At 39.6% G+C, this 22,441-nt stretch overlaps 1 protein-coding gene across 2 annotated transcripts; it reads left to right on the forward strand.

Annotated features, from left to right (window-relative positions):
* The first annotated feature begins 8,036 nt into the window (after positions 1-8,036).
* Positions 8,037-22,084, forward strand: LOC131234459 (probable GTP-binding protein OBGM, mitochondrial). 2 transcript variants are annotated; one of them, XM_058231352.1, is made up of 6 exons: positions 8,037-8,120; positions 13,342-13,525; positions 13,616-13,724; positions 18,406-18,488; positions 19,486-19,548; positions 19,664-22,084. In XM_058231352.1, the coding sequence occupies exons 2-6, from the start codon at positions 13,397-13,399 to the stop codon at positions 20,903-20,905; spliced, it is 1,626 nt and encodes a 541-aa protein (XP_058087335.1). In that variant the 5' UTR covers positions 8,037-8,120; positions 13,342-13,396; the 3' UTR covers positions 20,906-22,084. The 2 variants fall into 2 exon arrangements, with proteins under 2 accessions (XP_058087335.1, XP_058087336.1); XM_058231353.1 differs by lacking the exon at positions 8,037-8,120 and adding an exon at positions 9,846-9,865.
* The last annotated feature ends 357 nt before the right edge of the window (positions 22,085-22,441 follow it).

The following is a 22,441-nucleotide window of genomic DNA, read 5'->3' on the forward strand; positions in this document are numbered from 1 at the left end:
CCGCGTACCAGAGGTGTGGGGTGTTACACCCGTATACAAGGTAGGCTCCACATGATATACGGCCCACATCATAGGTGGGCTCTACATGATGGGCAATTGATATTGGTGGGCCCCACATGATGGATAATATCATTGATGGTGGGCCCCTCATGATGGATGACCAACATCAAATATAGGCCATACATATATAATGAACAATGCACATAAAAGGTCGGTTCCTAATGATGAATGGCCCACATCAAAGGTGGGAACCACATGATGGACAACCCACATCAAAGGTGGGGCCCACATAATGAACAATACATATCAAAGGTTAGCCCAAATGATGGATGGTAGATGTGAGGGGGACCAAACAACCTTGAGGAATAATTACTTATGATGTAATATGTTGTTCTACTTTTTGGCTGATAAGCATGTCATTTACCAAACATACTTATCTACTTAATAAGTAAAAACCAAAATAAGCTACTTATAGCATAAGTAGCTTATCTTAAGTAACTTAAGATGCAAACAAGCCATAAATGATTCATTTGCCTGAAATTTCTAGCCTGATAGTAAAATCCCAACTCATCTGTCCTTTCGATGCATCGTATAGTTTCTCAATATTGTAAACTATAGTTTCTCAATATTGTAAACAACATGGCAAGTTTTAGAACCTGGCGTGTTGAAAGAAAGACAAAGTAGAATCTATTTCCAAGAAAATTTAAGAAAGAAAAATGAAATATCTCTCTCTCTCTCTCTCTCTCTCTCTCTCTCTCTCTCTCTCTCCGTAACAGATTATAAATAGAGGGGTGGAGGACTCTGCTCATTCAAAACGGTGTATACAAAGGAAATGGGTGCAAAGGGTTGTATCCTTTTGTGCATTCTCCTACTTTCTATTCTCATCCCAACTGAGATATCAGCTCGCCAAATGCTCGAACATACCCTTACTCGTGAGTTTCACGTTGCATGCACATTTTCATTAACCTGTTATGCGATTTCATATTTCATTAACAATCCCCCTTTCATGCATGCAGCATGTGCACATCGACCCATCCTAAATCGAAGGGTGATCCCAAAAGAAAGCAGTAAATCAGACGATCCTAATTAATCACCCTTCTATGCTTTCCACATGGACAATGACCTCCCCAACCTTTATAGGCCATAATAAGTGGGCCATCTAAAACTATCCATTCGTTGCCACTTTTGGACTATGACCCATCCATGGTCATCCACCCCATCAACGGTCTGGTCTCTACTTGCATGATACAGTACCTTATAGAGGCGCCAAGCCACGTTTCTATTCTTTAATCTAGTCATGCATAGTAGCATTTCCATAATATTAGTTCCAAAGTAATTGAATTTTTATTTTTCTAATGTAGCTGCTGCAGAACTTAGGCCTGCGACTCAGAGGTTGAAGTGAACTGGAAACTCTTTGGTAGTGGAAATGGAAATTACCCAAGAAATCTCAAACGTCGAACGGTCAAACCCGGCGGGCATGAGGTTGAGGTGCATGGCAACGTGGACCCAAAAAGACCTGACCCCCAGTCAGTCAAACCCAGCGAATTCAACGAGGGAGATACAATGGAAAACCTTTGGTTCTGAGAGTGACCCCAAAAGACCCGACCCGACCCGACCTTGATTAATATATGTTTCTAAAGAGGCTCATGGCACCAACCGGTTGGACAGTTAAATATTTACGGTCCAACCAGAGGAATATTAATTTCCATCCTATCATGTGTATGTGACATGATGTCCGTCCAAATTAAAGGTTACCCACATTATGAAAATCGCCTGTTATGTGGGCCATACCAGTATCTTTAATGTATTAATGGCTACCCATTTGTTTTCTTTGTGGTGGGCCATCCAATGAGTGGATTGAGCTGAGTTTTTCACCAGGTGTTTTTTCATGGTTGGCTAACTGGTTTGACGAGTTCGATGTCACAAACAAATGACAGGTTGGGAGTTATTCGCTGATTGGTTTTGTAACTTATAACTTTCAACCGGTTGGAGACAAGCATATCTCGAAGTCACATAAGGTATGAATAGGGTGTGTTTTATATTAGCATGGGCTACCGGGATTAGGGTCTTAAGTTCTTGTTAGAGCTCCATAAAATGTATCCAAGAGTAAAGTTGCATTTGAATCTCTTCTACGTTAGGCTTTGAATTTGCTCCTTTTTTTTTCCTTTTCCTTTTTTACACTCAGTAAAAGATTAAAATTAGGTAATTTTACAAATTACCACCCATTTTTTGAAGTAATTAGACAGAAGTGGACAGCTACTTGGACCATTCTTGAGTAAGTGAACAGTGATCTGGACTAATCTTTCCAACCATAACCACTTCTTAGAAGCATTTTCGTCAAGTTTAGAAATAGGCTAATGTCCGTAACTTGCATTGATCAAAAGTGATAAAATAAAGAGACTCCTCAAAGTAAGTGCTGACATTTAAAGAAAAAAAATGTTGGGTGGTTATGTCTAATTAAGCTAAAAATCAAGAGCCATTACTTAAATGCCCTTTAAAGTTATCTCTGGATAAAAATTAAGGTGATGCGTTTTTTTTTTTTCATTGAAGTTGTTGAAATTTTAATATTGACCGATGTAAAGAGGGCCGCAAAAATATTATTGCCATGGCTAGACTGAAAGAAGCCCGAATGGAAGCAGACATAGTCCGTTAGATTTGGACCCAAACCTATGTAGGGCATGATGTAACTGGGCCTTAGGTGCATCTGATTCAAAAAAAAATGATTACAAATTGGGAGAAATTGTTGTTCGAATTGTGAATTGTAAATTAACCATAACTTTTGATTCAGGTATCGTTATGGGATGCACGACTTATCAATCTTTACTATATCAAGCCATTCGGGGTTGACCGACTCACAAAGTGGGTTACAAGCATTTCGCAAGAAAATACTTCCTTCCAATTTAAAATCACATTTTTAGGAAAACCTAACTATTTTTAGTAATTGTTAATTTTGACGTATCTCATTTATTTTAGAGTTTTAGCAAATGTAATTTTCTTAGGAATTGCTCGTGACCATGATAGGAATGATCATCCGACACTATTAATTTAGGACTTTCTATTTTTTGTAAAATATATTATTTCCGGTGAATTCTATTTTAGTGGAACTAAAACTCCTAATTAGGGGTTTGTTTTTTCCTTATAAGTGATGTAATCATGAAGTATGAGGATTATTGAATGATAAAATTTAAAATTTCCCTTTTTGTCTTATGGATTTAAGGTTTTGCCTAATTGAGGTAAATGATGATCTTCTTCCTTACACCCTTCCCTGTGTCATTGACCCTGGGCCATTCTCAAAGGCCAGGTCTAAGCCCAATAAGTTCTGATGGCATGCCTAGTTAATCAAGGCCACATCGGTCAAGGCTCGTTGTCCTCGTCAAATAGTTAAGATCATCTAATCAAGCTAATTTTAAAGGGACATCATTAATCCGATATAATCCCACTGGATGGACTATCCGGTTTGAGGGTTGGACCTTTCATTAAAAATAATGTGTTACTCTCAATTCAATCATATTAGGTTGCACATGTGAGCAGGGCCTAAATTAGATGTATGTTTGTGTGAGAAAGATGTGCGGGCATGTAAGATTCTGCTTGACTCAACGGTTGATTGAATTGTTGGTGTCCCCTTCACTGAGATGGACAAATTGGAGACTAGACACAGGATCCAAAGTCTTCTTGGTCACTGATATTGCAATCTGTTTAGGCGATTTGTGTAAGGGAATGAGGTTAACCCTTTCAAATGAGTTATTTTTACCTTGTCACAATAGACATGCAGTTTGCGAACTTAAGGACTTGTTCTTTCACGAACGCTTTTAAATTCAAAGCACTTCTCAAAGCAATGAAGATACACATACAAATTAAAGAAGGCGAAATGTTGTCGATTTCATTAACATTTGAAAATGATGTGCATTATAATCAACAAGTTGCAAGACAACCAAATTAATAAATAAACAGGAAAGGATAGATACCCATACACCTATCAGAATAGACGATCGAGGTGGGTGTGATCAGAAAAACCAAAACTTAGATTATCACAGTCCTACAACTTAAGGTTACAGAAAAATTATTTCTACTCCTAAAGTACTATAGTGGGACTTCTAAGCAATACCTATGTCAAACTAAGCTAAGCTAAGCTATGCTAAGAAAAATAAAGGAAAGATACAACCATAAAGATAGACAATTTCACCTTATGAACAATAAAGGAAGAATGGTGACATTTTACAATCGGAGCATTTAGATCTCTAAGAATACATCTCATACCAATCAAATATTCTGAGAAAAGAAAAACTCTAAGTAAATGAAAATTCATTAAAACAAAATTTCAACATAAACAATAGAAAGATGAAATCATATGCACTTCCCCAATTACCTTAAGCATGAGGCAGCTTGAATATGAGTTGTTGGCAATCACTGAATCTTGACCGTTACTACTAGCCTCACTGAATTCAGCTGCCCCAAGTCCTAGCTCCCCCAGATGCTCCCCCTTGAACCGTTGCACGGACCCCGCCGCAGGTCACCGTGTAGGGCATCGATTCTACCAAGATCAAGCTAATATTTGTGTTTTCCCTTGATCCAGATTTGTTTGACCTTATAAACATGTTGGATTGGCAACATTATCCCAATGCGTGTAACTTGTTATTACAATGCGTGTAACTTGTTATTAAGATGTAAACTAACATTGTAACTAATTCATAATGAATATTTGAATTAAGTTTTTTTGTTTTGACCGAACTCTCCGCAAGCAACGAGAGAGGTGATTACATACACATCGTTATAAAATCAGGTCATTGTAGTTCATATCTTTTTCCCATATGAAAACACAAAACTGTGTTCGAGGTTGAATTGTTCTACAGTCTTAAAAATGGCAAGGTCGATGAAAGCCATCATAAAAGCTCAAATGATGTAGTGGTCAGGAATAAATGATATAATTTTTTAGACTTTCCTCTGGAATTTTCGACTGATAATTCGAATCAATTATACATCTAGTAATCAGCTTCGAATCATCAATTAAAAGCTCGAGAGGCCCGTTTGAGGAAACTCTATCATCGATGCATGTGTGAGGGACATCTATCCTATTAATCAGATGCAATATTCAATGATGAGCCATTGATCAAAAAAAGAAACCAATACATGACTTAGGTGGGCCACACCACAGGCAATAGTTGAGAGTGGGTGCCCACCCATTAAAACCTTCTAGAATGTACATAGGGCTCACTGAGATGTGATTTTGACATCTAGCTCATACATTGTGTGTGACCCACTTGGATGAGGGGTCACACCAATTTTTTAGGCCATTCTAAAACTCAGGCAGGCCTCACCAAGTGCTTTTAGATATTTTAGGTATGATTTTTCATGTTTTCAGATGATATAGCCCTCATGAGTTTTTAGATGTGACTGATTTTAGACACCCTAGAACTCAACATGATTAATTAACTAGAATAAATTTTCACAATTTATAGGCAAAAATTTGTGGTTAAAATGCATGAGTTATGAACAACAATCAGTAAACAGAATTCATGATTTGTGCATGCCTAAACTGGATATATTACATGAAATTCAAAATAATGTATAGATTACATGAAATCCAACAATAGATAGATAACATAAACTCTAAAATATTATACAGATTACATGAAATCCAAAATAATGTATAAATTATATGAAATCAAAAATAGTTGACAGATTACATGAAATTCAAAATAGTGTACATAGATATGAATTCATCAGTTAATGGGCCTACACGATCACAATTTCACATATATAAACAATACTTTAAACTTTCAATAATAATAAACAAGTTGATTTAAAATCATAATGGGACCTACGGTAAACCCTGCATACCTTACAGTGGGGCCCACGGTAGATCACACATATATTACAATGGGTCCCACCTGCCAAGGTTAGGGCCTATTGCGATACAGAAAGCAGAGAGAGAGAGAGAGAGAGAGAGAGAGAGAGAGAGAGAGAGAGAGAGAGAGAGAGAGAGGGCACAGGAGTGACAACCGGGGGGATAGAGAGAGCACGTAGGAGCGATGACTGGAGGGATAGAGAGGGAGGAGGAGGGGGTGAGGGCTAGGGTTTGATCAAGAGAGGTAGAGAGAGAACATGAGGAAATGCTAACTGGAGGGAGGGAGCTTGTTGGGGGGGGGGGGGGGCGAGAGAGAGAGAGAGAGAGAGAGAGAGAGAGAGAGAGAGAGAGAGAGAGAGAGAGAGAGGCTAGGGTTTGATTGGAGGGAGAGACGGAGAGAGAATGTGAGAGGACGAAATAAGGGCTTTCTTGCCTGATTTTTTTATACCCAATTTCAAATTATCAACAACGATCACCATCGAATAACTAAAAACTCATCTGACGGCCATAACGTTCAAATTTTGTAGTCGTTTTTCCTGCATTTTCATATAGTGATCAACGTATTTAAGAATGACATTTTCAAATGAAAATGATGCATACTAAACAACCATCGAACATTATTTTTACATGCATCCTTCCACTGGACCGTTGGGATTTTACTCGTGAGGGAAGCAAATTAGGTACTTCCCTTGCCTGTCCCAAACTCAAGATTAGGTTATGAGACAAAAAAGAGGCAAATCGAAGAGTCAAGCGGACAATACCACACGAACAATGCTAATGATGCATATTGTTGGAAACTTCATAGGGGTCTCTTGAAGCCTTCCCAGCAGAGTGATGTTTATTTTCCATCCAAACTATTAATAAAGTCATATGGACCCGGATGAAGGGAACACACAAATATCAACTTTATCCAAAACTTGTGGCCCTAAGAAGTTTTCAATGATGGACATTTAATACCCACCGTGTTGTCAATTTGAACCTTGGATCTGCCTAATTTTTTGACTTATAAAGTAAAATAACATGGAAAAATTGGATGGAGGATGTATATAAAATCCACGTATCATGGTGGCCCCTCGTAGCCCACAACTTGTCTTTTTTTTCTTTTTCTTTTTTTTTTTTTTTAAATTTTAAATTTTTATTTTTACGGACACACCCTCACACACTCATACTATAGTGGGATTTCACCACTTAATATTGGAACCTTGACCAGGTGTTGAAACTCCCTAGTCCACCTAAGCTTAAACTTGTCTTTAAGCTTAGATGCAACATCCGGGGTTCCTTGACTGCAGGGCAGGATCCACCGCGATGTAATTACCTTACATCCATGCTATCCATCCATTCTGACGACTTACTTTATAGAATTATCTCAAAAAATGAAGTAGATCCAAATCTCGGGTGTACCACACCATAGGAAAGTGGCTAGTGACAATTAAAAATTTTTGTGGGCCAGAAAGTTTTGAATCAAGCTGATATTTGTGTGGTCCTTTCATCCAATCTTTGTCACCTTATCAACAGTTTGGATGGCAAATAAACATTTTAATGGCCCTAAGAAATTTTTAATGGTGAGTATTTAATTTCTACAGTTTGTGGTGTGGCCCACCTAAGATTTTTATCTGCTTCAATTTTTGTATAATATACTTAAATGAGGTGTCAAAACGGATGGACAGCATGGATGTAAGGCATGTACATTACAGTGGATTCGCCCCGGGTTTGGGAAAGGCGAGGGCAGTACCATTCTTTGGTTTATCTCAGGGCATGGGCGCAAAAATGAAGAAAATCTTAGATGGACTTTACCGTAGGAAACAGTGGTGATGAACGCAATGCCATTAAAAACTTCCTAATATTTATTTACCATCCAACCTGTTGATAAGGTCACGTAAACCTGGTTGAAATGAAAAACATAAATATGAGCTTAATCCAAAACTTTTGTGGCCCATTAATGGTCAATCGCCACTGTTTCATATGTTATGATCCACCTGAGATTTGGATCTGTTAATTTTTGAGATCATACCATAAAATGATCTGGAAAAAAGGGATGGACGGTGTGGATATATAATACATACATCAAGGTGGGCCCCACGGTAAGGGCTGCACCGTCTTGGGTGAGGCTAGTGCCGCACCTAATCCGCTCTCTATAACGAGGGGAAAGCCGCCGCCGGGACGTTCTCTCCGTCACTGTGAAGCTCCACCCATCTCTCTCTCTCTCTCTCTCTCTCTCTCTCTCTCTCTCTGGTGCAGAAGGAGAAGAAGCAGAAGAAGAAGAGGAAGAACATTGGTAATTTTTTCCTTCTTTTTTTTTTTTTTTACCATTTGTTTGTTGTTTTTCAGACTTTTCATTTAATATATATATATATATATATATATATATATATATATATATATATATATATATATATATATATTTGGGAGTATTAACTGCTTCAAGCTTTTCGTCCACTACGCTTTGATATTTATTGAATTTTGTGGTTGGGACCCCTTCTACTATGACTGCAAATTGCTGAAACGTGGACTGCTAGGGTTCTTGGTTCGGGTTGATTTTGTTTGGGGTTAAGAACAGAGGAATCAAGTTGGGAACTTTCTTTCATAGTTCATGTCGGGTCGGGTTGTTGGTTAGCACTTTAGGTGGATCGGGCATGGGCGATGCAGGCACGTGAAGTGATGAAGGGAGCAATGTCATCGACAAATAAAATAGAGAAAAGAAAATGTAAATTTTTGGTTCTATATCCAAACCGTTTCGCATAGGCAGTACTAACTACAAAATCTGAACTTAGATCAAATGTTCCAAACAGCCCAAAACAATTACAAGATACAATTTTCGAAGAAAAATGAACAAAAGGAAAAAGATAAAATGGGTTTCTACATCCAAACCCCAGGTTCCATAGATGGCCCCAAACACAATTCCAAACTTGCGGGCAAAACAATTAAAAATAAAAGTTTCAAAGGATATGGAGAACATATAAATGACTCGGTTTTTTTTTTTTTTTTAATGAATATATCCCCCATGTATGCTAGGCTATGCATAGCCTTAGCCTCATATTTCATTCTTAAACCTGTCAATTGGGTTGTGTCCGGTTGGGTTGGATGAATCAAGCTTGACCCATTTACAACTACTAAATGGGTTGAATTGGGTAGGGTTAATGCTTTATGAATTTTTAAGTGGATCAGGTTTGGTTAGAGGGTATGGGTCATGGGCTGGGTTTTGGCTAGAATTCTTCGTCCCTTGAGTAAATGGGTTACGCATGGACTGGCCTTGACCTGACCCGAACAACACTAATTGCCACCCGTAATCAACTCTATGAACAATTACAATGTATCACAACCTGGCCCACTTAAAAGTCATCAAGCACTAGTCACCCGTCCCAACACACTTAAAAGTAATCAAGCCCAAGGCTAACACAACTCCACCCATTTAAGTAATCAGCCGATATCCATGCCATTCAACAGGTGAGCCACATGAGGCATGGAATGGACTTACTTTGGGCCATCACATTTTGTCCAACAAATCAACCTACTAGAAACATAACCAACACAAGTGACATAACCTTACCCACTTTAAACACATCAGCCTAAGCCTGATGCAATCCGACCCACTAAAAAACTGATTACCCTCTTTGTTTTTTGAAACGATAAACACTTTTAGAAAAAGGCCAGAGCCAAAGAATACAAAAATGGAAAGAAAAAGGAAAAAATGCAATCTATAACCCCTTACAACTCTTACCGCCCAGCAGGAAATTGCCATTTCATTCAATTTTGTCCTATGGAAGACTTCTAAGGTATGAGCCCTTCTATTTCTTAAAAACCGATTATCCATTACCATTTGGTCAAGCCCACAGATAACACAACCCAGCCCATTCAATTGTAAATGGGCTGATATCCAAGTCATCCAATGTACTAATTAATACGATTTTTTCATCTTTTAATGGTTTCGTGTTCACTAATTTACATATGATTTTTCTAGGACAATGGACAATTTCTCATTTGGGAATTCTAAAATGATCAGTGCAACTTCAGTTCCAATAGGTATTTCACTCGTTAATCTTTTAAAGCTCAATGTCATAACTTAAGTCACAATTTCAACTCAATATAAAAAATACCATCAAGGCAAGCTGGTGAAAACAGGTCCATTGAGTGTCAAGCATGCGCAATTTTGGAATTCCATAAATATCCTTACCAATTTTAAATCCCATTCATGTCCTATTAGATTTAAATGCTAAAATTATTCTCTTAAACTAATGTGGGGGCAAAATAGTCTGTCTGGTCCTTACATTATATATACTAGAGATGTTTGGTCGTGTTGTGAGTTAGCTCCTGTTTAGGTTGGTCAGGCTTGGGTTAGTGCAGATTTGGTCGTAAGGTCCTTGAGTTGTGTTAGGGTTGGAAAACACCAACCTGATTAAGCAATTTCAAGTCGATTTACATCAGGCTGGAAATTTGTTGGCTCGGGTTGGTTCAGTTTAGGGTTGTGTACAAAGGAATCAGGTTGGGTTCCTTGGCCATTTTGCCTTCGTGTTGGGTAAGTTCTGGGTTGGCTCTTCTTGAGGTGGTTCAGGCTCGGGTTAACTTGGGTTGGTTCGGTTTTCTGAGTTTCTTTTATGCGTTGGAGATAGGGAGGAGCCATTCGTTTGAGATATTATCAAAATTGCAAATGAAATTGTCATACCTCCGAAATCTATGTGGGACAAGGTTGTGGAGAAGTTCCAAAAGCTGCTCGCCAAATGGAAATGCCGATACTTGTCGATGGGGGGTAGGCTCACCCTCATTAAAGCTGCCCTATCCAACATCCCAATTTATTTCATGTCCCTTTTCAGATGTCCGTCCTCAGTTCTAAATTGAATTGACAAGCTGAGAAGAGACTTTTTATGGTGCGGTAAGGAAAATCAGAAGAAACTTCACCTGCTGGACTAGAAAGACGTTTGTATCCATTTCTAGGAAGGAGGTGCGAGCATAAAGAGTCTGAAGGTGATGAATCGTGCCCTCTTAGGCAAGTGGTCTTAGAGGTTGGGATCAGAGACGGATGCTTTATGGAGCAATGTAGTCAAAGGCAAATACGGTTCTTCCCCTGGAGGTTGGTGGAGCAAAGACTCCTCAGCCTACAGAGCTTCTTCCATCTGGAGAGGCATCCTTCGCTCTAAAAAAGTAGTGGTTGAAAACATTGGCTTCGATTTGGGGAACGGATCTACGATTCGATTCTGGGAAGACCACTGGCTGGGAGAGATGATCTTGAAAAACATATTTCCAAACATTTACCGTCTCGCCGTAGATAAAGAAAGCCCGGTTGCTAGCTTTTATTTACAAACTGATTCTGGTATAGTTTGGGAAGTCAATTGCACCAGAAATCTTTATGACTAGGAGGTAAGCAAATACGTTGATCTGCTCGTTTCCAGTGTGGCTCCAGTCCTGGCCAAACAAGATAAACTCATCTGGAAGAGGGACAAAACCAGTCAGTTCTCGGTCAAGTATATCTGTTTTGGTTGGTTGGCCTCTCCCTTCATTTGGAAATATTCAGCCACCCCCCCCAAGCGACCCTGGCCTCTACCTTCATTTGGAAATATTCAGTCCCCCCTAAGTATATCTGTTTTGGTTGGTTGGCGGCTAAGAATCGGATATTAACTGTAGACAATTTGAAGAAGAAAGGCATGCAGCTAGTCAACATCTGCCTCTGCTGCATGAATAGTGAGGAATCAGTTGATCACTTGCTGGTTCACTGCCCATTCATCTCCCAGATTTGGCTGGATTTTTTTAACAGATTTAACGTCAGCAAGTGCATCACGGATTCCGCTTCCTCTATGCTAGCGTATTGGCACGGTTTCAAGTTGGGCAAAATCAAATCCCGCGTTTGGAGAATGGTGATCTTCGCTATCTGGTGGGTTGTTTGGAAGGAGAGAAACGACAGATGTTTCAATAACATCCAGTCATCGGCTCAAGCTGTGGGATCCTTTGCAAAAAAATTGTTAATCGAATGGGGTGGTTAATGTCACTGGTCTTAAGGATTTTAACCTTTTTGTTTTTAGGCTTGTAGCCTTGGTTCTGCTATCTCAGCAATCTTCTTTTGTATTCTTTTTTTCTTTTTAATATAATCTCGTTGCTTCTGGAAAAAAAAAAAAAATGTCATACCTTGGGAAAATGACTGGTCTATCAACAATTTGATCAATGAAAATTTTTCTAATGCTTCAAGAAATGCAAATGACAAGGAATACATCGTACGGCGAGCATTAAAGCTTAATGAAGAGACCATAAAGATTTTTCTAGGAGATGAAGTTACTAATTATTCTTTTGATGCCGTACAGGATGACATATGTAATTTATATCAACAAGAATTTCTCTATTCAATAACACTGTGTGGTTTGTCTCCTCATAAGTGGGAGCTCTGATTATTCTTTTAAGAAATATCAAGTAGTGGTCTGTGCTATGGTACAAGGTTGGTATGTAAAACATTTTAGAGGAACCTAATCAATGCAAAAATTGTAACCAGTGTTTAGAGGATCGGTATCTTTACATGTATTGATGATTGGGGATATGGAAACATGTATCGGTATCACTGATGTTAACATTGATTCTTGGAAAAATATCATTGTGTGAGGAAAACATTGGGAAAATGGTGCAATTTTTCAATGAAACTTCAGGAGATGTTAAAAGACATGTTTACACATGCAAGAATCAAAATATTGCAAAAACAAGTACAATGTTTCCATTTTATAGGGGCCTCATCATGTGTTGTTGAAAAAATTAGTATAATATATATAACATTTGTAACCTATCAATAGATCGGCCAACACTCATTAATATATAAAATTCCCACATTAATTAACAGTGAAATCTCATATTTTCAAATATTAAAATAGAAAACTTAGGATGTCACCAATTTCCCCTGTTTTCACTTAAATGTTTATTTTTCGCCATAAATCCATGTCAATGCATGAGAATTAAGCACAAACATGGATATCCATTGCAATCCATGCTAACATTTGAAGGAAAAAAAAAAAAAAAGTTTCTATGGTTTTTTTCCCCATCACTTTTGAGTTCTAAACCATCTTTGTTTCAGTCGAGATTTCTCCTTAGTCCAAACTTTGATAAAATGAAAACCAAGAGCGATCGAAATCACCCAAGGAACAAAATGAAATAAAAAAGATCTACAAAATGGTTATTTTTTGAGGTTTTGGAATTTTTTTCAATTTCCTATCAAATTTTGCCAATTTTTGGATGTTTCCATAGTATCGGGGATATTATTGATGATGTGACCGATACTCACAATACCAAGGAACTTTTACAAGGGATTCTTCTCAAAATATCTTTGCTATTAATAATATCACCAAATATTGTCGATATTACCGAGAATAATATCAGTGATGTTTGGAAAAAATTAAATTGCTAGCAGTTTTAGCATTGCTTGACCTGGTGATACCGATAATATTGGTGATATTTTCTTTAGCATTTTGTGGACGGCTACTTATCATCATGTCTTATTTATTTTTATTTATTTATTATTTTTATAATAGCACTAGATGGAAGTAGAGGAGCTGAAATGCAATTAGACTTTTCATCATTTTCCTCATGAAGGAGATGTGGATGCGCCGCACACTACCCTATTTCGAAACCCTTAAGTCACCCAAAGTTCAATGGATTCCATTCTTGTCTTACTCAGACATCCCCAACAAGAAAGGCAAGCTAGCCCCTTTACAGGTATGATGATCCTCTGATGGAGGAAGAATAGATTTCATGTTTTTTATCCATTCTTTATGAGTTGTGTTTTGGATTGTGTTGTTGTTGTAGGAAAGGAAAATGGTGGATAGATGTAGGTTGTGGGCTAAAGGAGGCGAAGGCGGTAATGGCTGTTTCAGCTTTCGGCGCAGCAGACACGATCGGCGCGGCAAACCTGATGGTGTGAACTAATTTGTCTCTTAGCACCCACAAAATGCATTATATTGTGCATGCACGCATTTGCACCCACACACTCTTGGTTTGATACATTCCTTTGAGCATACTCTCTACCTATTTAGCTTTGCTCAAACCCGCCCCATTTATTAAACAAACTCTGACTCTCTCTCTCTCTCTCTCTCTCTCTCTCTCTCTCTCTCTCTCTCCACACGTGTCAGACATGCCTGACCTGCCTAAGGGGAGCTAAAACAAATGGAAAAGGAGAAAAAAAAAATGCTTGCTTTTTTTTCTCCCTCTTTAGCAAAGAATAAGTGAGAGAAATCCGTTGAGTTAGATGTGTGTGTGTGTGTGTGTGTGTGAGAGAGAGAGAGAGAGCGGGGGGGGGGGGGGGTGTGGATGTCTCGTTGGGAGGATCTAGGTAAAATCATGCCCCTCAATTGTTAAGCATGCTCAATTTTTCATTAGGGCGGGATGAAGGCTAGGGTTTCTTGTTAGGAGGATGCAGGTAAAATCCTGTCCATTAATTGTTGGAGCAAGCTCAATTTTCCACCCTGAAAATGCCTTTCTTCAAAAATGTAAATTATGTTTATGTGTAATAGTGTTTTAAATAACGTGTAGCGTAACGTTCACCCTTTCGAAGCGTGAGGCATAAGCTACACGTTACTTGTAAATAGGGGTGTACATCGGGCCGAACCAAGTCGAACTGGGCTCAACCCGGCCCGGCCCGGTCACCAGCCCGAACCCGGCCTGGCCCGGTCACTGGGCCAACATGTCTAGCCCGAACCCGGCCCGGTCAGCAATCAGGCGAGTTCGGGCCGAGTTCGGACCCACGATTTGGACGGCCTTGATTTTTTGACTCTGCTCCATCTACTCCATGGGAAGGGCTTTGGCAGGTAACTTGAATGACTTTGATTTTTGAGAAGGGCTTTCGTCATAAATTTTTGGGACTTTGGTCCATCTACAAAGGGACCCACGATTTGAACGGCCTGGATTGCTATAAATGGTTAAGGTAACTGGGTAAGAATTTAGGATATATATATATATATATATATATATATATATATATATATATATATATATATATATATATATATATCGGCCGGGTCGGGCCGAGTCGGGCCGAATTGGAACCTATCTGAACTCAGCCCGAACTCAATTTCGGGCCGAAGAAAATGGCCCGTCCGGACCCGAACTTAGTTCCGGGTCGGGCTGATTCGAGCGAGTTAATCGGGCTAGCCCGGTTCGTGTACAGCCCTACTTGTAAATGTTTAATCAAGGTCGTACTTGGTTGAACTGATTTCATGATTTTCTGCACCAAATTAGACTGATTAATAATGAAATTTAACAATATTTCATAATAGTTGGTGCAACCAATTGCAACCTAAAGTAATAGGAAAGGGCAATGTTTAAGTATGAAGGTAAAGAAAGAGCAAAGAAACTGATCTAATGTAGTTACTTATATAGCATTGAAAAGATTAATGATCTTTTACTGACAATAGAAAAATGTAACAAATCGTTGAAACATTGATTTGATTTAATATTGTAGTGAAAAATAACTTATAATGTGAGCTACGTAGCGTGTTGCGTATGCAAATTATCTTGTAGTGTAGGCTACACACGACTTAAGCTATTTCATTAGTTATGTAGCATTAAGGCTAAGTTATGGTGCATAGTGTAAGCTACACACCAGATAGTGTAGCTATTTAAAACACTGATATCTAAGTTTCAAAAGGCACACTCCTTTTGTTTCAATAATTTGATTGTTATTATTCGTGGCGTATATGGTTATAGCTCTACATCCCGACAGGTTGTCATGAGTGGGTGACTATCATCATCAGATGGTGGTGGTTAACATATTCACTGAACAATCATTGGATATGGTAGGCACTAAAATATTCTTCTCGTAATTGGAGCACTTTATTTTGCATTACCTCCTGAAATGAAACTTCAACCATAGTGAGTGCCACTCATTTCAAGCAGTTCAAGCTGTGAGTCACCTTTACCGCTCATCTTGCAGCCCTTGTTTCACATGCCATTGGTCTTGGGCAATATTTTGCCTGATATATCAGTAACCCTAGGTCAGTGACACAATATGGTCATGGAATATGAAAAATCCAATGTATTGATGACATTATCATTGATACATGCCAAGATATTGCCATATATTGGCAAGCCCCGCATTATAAAAGTCACACATCATTGTTGATACTTGCGGAATATGTCAATTATCAATTGAGAAGTGCGTAAATCCCCAAAAATCGGGGACAAAAATTTTGGGAACATTTCTTCCTAGGTGTGTTTTAACGACCCCACTAGATTTGTTTTGTATTAAAACACTACAATGAACAAGGAGATCATTACGTATATGTGTGGATGAGGATGAGTACCATCGATATCATAACCTCATGAGCTGGGCACAGTACTACAGTTAAGATGATTATAAAAAAAATAAAAAAATGAAAATTTTTATTGATCATTGTATAACAAATATGCAGTGGGGAGACCATTACATATTTGTGTAGGCAGAGATGAGTACCATTGGCATCTTAAACAGCACATGGCTTGATATCACCACCTCATGAGCCAGGCATGGCGCTGCAATTCTGTGGTTGCCCTGGTACCATGGTATTGAAAAATGGTTAGGTAACAACCATTATGCAATGGTAATGGTGGGACCTGTTTTGCGATTTAGGGCTGTAATGCCCGTTCTGAAAAAAGAAGGAAAAAAAAAAGGCCTGTAAGGCTTGTAATGGTTGTAACGGCCAGATATGAGCCTGTTACAGGCCAACATAGGGCCGATACAGTTTCTTCCTTAGAGGAAATTTTGATTGTTACAGGGCCATTACAGCCCGTATCCTTACGGCCATAAGGTTGGAAGTTACGGCCACCGTTACCGTGAGGGGGGAATAGGAAGTTTCATTTTGAGTAATAAAAACTTTTCAAATGGAGATTTGCATAAAATAAGTTTCTTGATATAGAGATCTCTAAAATAGGAAACTTTCTTGACTTAATCTCTATTCATTCTCCACATGTAATTGGGCCAACAAGAAGGTTTCAAAGGTTCCATGCCACAGTTATGTGGTGCCCTCAACATGATCTTGCTGATTCCACCATCCTTTTATGCCTATATTTAAGATGGCATCTTCACCAATAATAATGCCTCTATTCTTAGTCATCAAGCTGATTGTCAAAACCAAGTAATCAAAACACCTGGAAATAGCCTAGCTAATCAATCCCATAAAGGCCATGGTATTATATAACTGTGATGTTACGGCTGTGTCGGCCATTATGCAAAGAAAGTGGTCACTGCCGTTACCTGATATGGAGGCGAATCGGGTGCGTGTATCAGACAATATGGCTCCTATCCGATCGGTCAGCAACCTGGCCAATATGCCAGCCGATACCGTTACACAATACCTTGCTACAGACCAAGGTTATGGAGAGTTGCTGAATGTAGCTAACTTGACATACACTGACCAACTTGATTTGATTTCGTTGGTATAATCTCGTTGTGCAGGAATCCAATTTGATTTGGTTGATACGATTTGGACGGAGAGAAACAAAGTGAAGGCTCCGGTTTGAAAGTAGCAGAACACATCAAAGGTAGTGTAATTAAGTGGGCGCTTTTGCAACGAGTTTATGGGAGTTTCCATCTCGGATTTCCTTGTTGGTTGGGCTTTAGTGGTCAATGATGAAGCAAAAGAGGATCGATCATCTCTAGGCGGAGTCATCCATCATGTGCTTAGTGGAAATTTTAACCTCAATGAGCCTTCTCAAGGCAACCCAGCGGAGTGTGAGTGTTGAGTAATGATAGAGGTGAAATTATCATAATTTTCTTGGGACCTGCTGGTTTGGGGGTTCATCGAGAGCGGAAGCATTGATTCTCAAGGGGCTAAGGATCTTTGTCAAGGACAATGGGCTGATTATTGTTGAATGGGATTCTTTTATGTCATTAATTGGATGCTAGGGGCAGTCTGAAAGTTGCACTTTGGCTTTTATTTTTGATGAAGTTATCGCTTCTATCTTAAGTCTTTAACCATTTTGGTTACTCCTTTAGGAGAGAACTGAACATTGTGGCTGATTCATTGTGCTAAAATGGGGTCTCTTGATCCGAGGGAGGGAGGGAGGAGGATGATTATAGGCATGCTCCTGTACTGAACCTTTTTTCTTTTTCTTTTTTTTTTTTGAATGGCCATTCAAATTTATTGCAGAAGATGAATGGCCTTAGACTCAAAATTTTAGCATGGTACATGTCACGAGGGGCTTGCTTGATAAATGTCTTGGATTTTACCCGGCACTCATAGGATGTTCTACTGTTTTATGATTTATTCTTGTAAAATGTGTCATTTTCTGTCTTAAAATTCCATTTAATTTCTAAACATGAATTGTTAATATTACAAGTACTTTTAAGTATTTATGTGTTTTTGAGAATCTTAAAATGATTCAATTAAGAGAACATGGCTACCCAAGTCACCGCTTTGACACCCGTTTCAAATTTTATAGGTGGACTGATTTGTGTCTGAGTCAGTAGTTTGCCAACCGTGGTTTGAAGTCTATTGATCTTTTGAAGGATATAGTGCTGTTACCCATTTTTCAAACATTGGCGTGAAGTGCTTCTTCAGGAAAAATGATGAACTATTGAATATTGTTGGATGATCATCCTTTAATTTTTTTGGAAATCATAGGTGGAAATGGTGGAAGAGGTGGTGATGTGATCCTAGAATGCTCTGCAGCTGTCTGGGACTTCAGCAATCTTCAACATCATTTGGTATGTTACACTTCTCTTAGCTGTCCTTTCATTATTAGGGCCCGTTTGGCCGGGTGGATTGAAAGGGATTGAATGGTATTAGGGTGGATGGCATGGATTTCTAGGTAATGATGGTGTTGTCAGTTGATTGTCTTGAGATACATGGGATTGCTACTACCCTGGATTACTATATCTAGTCTGTTTGGCACGCCCGCCCAATCCTGGGATTAAACCTTCCCATCCCTTCGAATCCCTCGAACCAAACACGTCTCAGGCAAATTTGTATGGATTAAGGTGGATTGGATGGGATTTAAAGGTAATGATGGTGTTGTCAGTGGATTGTCTCAAGACCCATGGGATTGGGATCAGATCACCGACTCTGTTTGGCACGCCCAGCCAATCCCGGGATTTAACTTCCAATCCCTTCCAATACCCTCCAATACCTTCCAATCCGACCCGCCAAACGTGCCCTTACTGAGCTTCCATAGTCTAATAATAGTCAGAAAAAATTTGGTTAATTACTAATCTCAAGACATCTTTCTAGTGAGAAAGATCTGGTGCTAAATGCTAATATCTTGGTTAGTTACAAAACACTTACATGGCTCAATGGTACTAGGTTTGGACTATTAATTTGTTGGGGCTCACTGTACATGGAGCTCGCCCAAAACACAACACGTCTGATAATCTGATTGGATGATTTTTTAGTATTACATGAAGACAGTTAGAGAGGTCCAACCAGTGGTTAAAATTCGATGGGGAAAGTCCAATTGGTGGCTTAGATAAACCACCATAGCAATTTGCCATACACAAGATCTTCTCTCCTCTATAAATAAGCAGAGTATGTTCTTGGCTTAAAAAATATTTGAAAAAAAAAAAATAAAGAAAGAAAAGAAAGAAAGAAAAAGAAATGAAAAGACATTACTATGCCCACTGGGCACATGATGGTAAATTAGTTCATTTCTAATCTGGAAACCTAATTAGTTTTGGATTGTAAAGTTTCTCCATGCCATTTTCACAGAATGCTAAGCGAGGAGGGCATGGAGTTTCCAAGAATAAGATTGGAAGCCGAGGAGCTGACAAGGTTATACTTTCGTAAGAAGTTTTTTTTTTCCTCCCATCTTTTCACTATTTGTTCTTACCTGCTAATAGTATTAGAACCACCATTATATGACTGTGAGGTTGATCTTGTTTGGCAGGTCGCACAAGTTCCAGTTGGCACTGTAATTCATCTAGTTAGGGGTGAAGTTCCATCTGTTGTTGAAAAACGTTCCACTACAGCTTTGCACCCATGGGAGATCCCAGGTGATTTTGAAGCTAATCTATCTGAATCTGATCAGAACGTCAATGATGGTACACTCAATGCAACGGAGAAGACGCCAGATGCATTGGGAAGGAATGATTTCAATAGTTCTTCACATGTTGAGAGGAATATGGTTGAATCATCAACCACTGAGCATGCTGTTCGGGAGTTTTCAAGTAGAAATACTGACCGGTTGTCTTGTTCTGGCGAAATGAAATGTGGAGCCCCCATTGATGATTCCATTTCTGAAGAAAGTGAGAGTGAATATGATGAAATCATGAGATCCGATGACGGATTGTCTGAATCGGAAATTGAAGAAGAAGAAGAGGAAGAAGTACAATATTCGGTCGCAGAATTAACAGAACCCGGGCAGCAGCTTGTTGTCGCTTGTGGAGGGGATGGTGGTCTAGGCAATGCTTCTTTAGGAAAACCTTCCAAGACCCACAAACACATGAAACATAGGGAGATAAGCTCTGATAATGGAATCTCGGATGATGAAGATGAATCTTCAGTTGCCACTGGTTTGCTGGGCACCGAGGCTGTTCTTATATTAGAACTCAAGAGCATCGCAGACGTGGGTCTTGTTGGGATGCCAAATGCTGGTAAAAGTACTCTTCTAGGGGCCATTTCAAGGGCGAAGCCTGTTATAGGACATTACGCTTTCACGACTCTAAGGCCGAATATAGGGAATCTAAACTATGAAGATTTTTTTTCTGTTACGGTGGCCGACATTCCTGGGCTCATAAAAGGGGCACATCAGAATCGTGGACTGGGCCATGCTTTTCTACGGCACATAGAGCGGACGAAGGTTCTGGCCTACGTGGTGGATTTAGCGGCCTCATTGGATGGGAGGAAGGGCCTTCCACCATGGGAGCAGCTGAGAGATTTGGTTTTGGAGCTTGAGCATCATCAGGTGGGTTTGTCAGATCGGCCGTCCTTAGTAGTTGCCAACAAGATTGACGAGGAGGGTGCGGATGACATGTATGAAGAGCTAAGGAGCAGGGTGCCGAGTGTTCCTATATATCCTGTCTGTGCAATCTTGGAGGAGGGAATACCAGAGCTCAAAGCGGGCCTTAGAAGGCTTGTCGACGGTGCAGAATCACCGAGGCTTGAATTAGGTGGACTTATGCTGGACTAGCCTTGGGTTCTGGTACCGTTTCGTAAGTGTTAACTGATTGACAACTGAGCTACCTCATGGATGGAATGATGATAAGAAATTGTGGTGCGTTGGCTGGTCCTAATCATCTTGATCAATGGGCATTCTTTTTCTTCGAGTGTTTCTGAAAACTCATCTTGGCCATCATTGGTAATGTGTTGGGATAGTTTGGAGCTAAAGATGAGGGGGAATTGTGGGCATGAACTCATCCAAGACATCGTCCACTTAACTGGAGGTTCTGGATCCATGGGGATGTATCAGATCCTATCCAATATCTGTTTTTTAGCTGTTAATTGTATTTCTCATCGATGAGTTCAAATGACACATGCCTTCTTCAAGGGAGACTTCATCAGGTTCTTATGGTGGTGCCACTACGTTCATCACTCTCGGGGACCATGGATTGAAGACTCAGAGACTCCTACTGAACTGTTAGGTCTTTAAGTTTGAGACTGGGGTTGACTCGCCCATGTTGGGCATAGTTTGAATGGAGTCTGATTGAACTCAATTGAACCAGATTGGACCCGATTATGACCAAGTCGACTTGGATGAGTCACATCCATAGTCTGGACCCACATGAATGGAGTGTGTTTGCTGCACCAAAATCCAACTATGGTGCATTTACAATGACCTGCCAAATAAGATGAGAGTTATGCTCTGGTGGGCTAATTGTATAGGAACCCTCCATTAGGTCCAGTCTTCTTCCGCTGCTTGGCAAAAATCACAGGAATCAGATGGTTTTAACATCCCATTACTGGGCCTTTCATTGGGGAACAATCTTCTACACCCATTTTCCACGCCTCTATGTGGAAGGTTTCGATCATCTGATCAGTATGAATTTTTGAGGCAGCCTGTGAAAGATTGCACTGGACCTGAAGGATAGTCTGGGGAGTTGATCTGGATTCCAGCAAGTCCAACTAAAGCTATGTGCATGGAAGGTTTCCCATACACGGAGCACCTTGTATCAAGAAGATGGGCCTCTCCATCATATTGCGGGCAGCTTGTTATAGAGGTAAGAGTAAAGAGGCCAGGTCCTCTACAAACGTTAGTAGAATAAGAATCTTTGACAACTCCTATCCACCACTTGTGTGTAAAACGTCTAAAATGTTATTTTAACAGTGTGGGCTTCACCATGTTATGTATGACATCCAACCCTCTAAATCAGGTCTATAAAATCATTAGGTGGGCCACAATAGAATAGAATAGAAAAGATGAACATCCAAAAAACTTCCACATTCATGTGGTGGTTGGATCTGCCTTATTTTTGGGGGCATCCCACTTTCATTTCGGGGTGGCCCTTTAAGGATGGGTTGGATTCCATACAGTTGGTAAAGGATCCATCCTCAACAACAAATATTGAAAGATAAAAAAAATGGTGCTAACGAATTGGGTGTGGCAATCTACTCGGGTCCCTAAGCCTGGCCCAAGCGTCAGTCCTGGTCTTGAAATCTAGGCTGGTGTAGAGGTCAGCCCGTGCATTGGCCAATGAAGAATGGCCTGACCCGGTGGCTTGTTCCAATT

This window comes from Magnolia sinica, chromosome 19 (assembly GCF_029962835.1).
Source record: "Magnolia sinica isolate HGM2019 chromosome 19, MsV1, whole genome shotgun sequence".
NCBI lineage: Eukaryota > Viridiplantae > Streptophyta > Magnoliopsida > Magnoliales > Magnoliaceae > Magnolia > Magnolia sinica.

Bases quoted from the DNA above. Each gene is read 5' to 3' on its own strand.
- LOC131234459 (XM_058231352.1), top strand. From the start codon at position 13,397: ATGAAGGAGATGTGGATGCGCCGCACACTACCCTATTTCGAAACCCTT. The intron at 18,489-19,485 runs GTATGTTACACT...CCATTTTCACAG, and splicing joins GCAATCTTCAACATCATTTG to AATGCTAAGCGAGGAGGGCA. The intron at 19,549-19,663 runs GTTATACTTTCG...CTTGTTTGGCAG, and splicing joins GAAGCCGAGGAGCTGACAAG to GTCGCACAAGTTCCAGTTGG.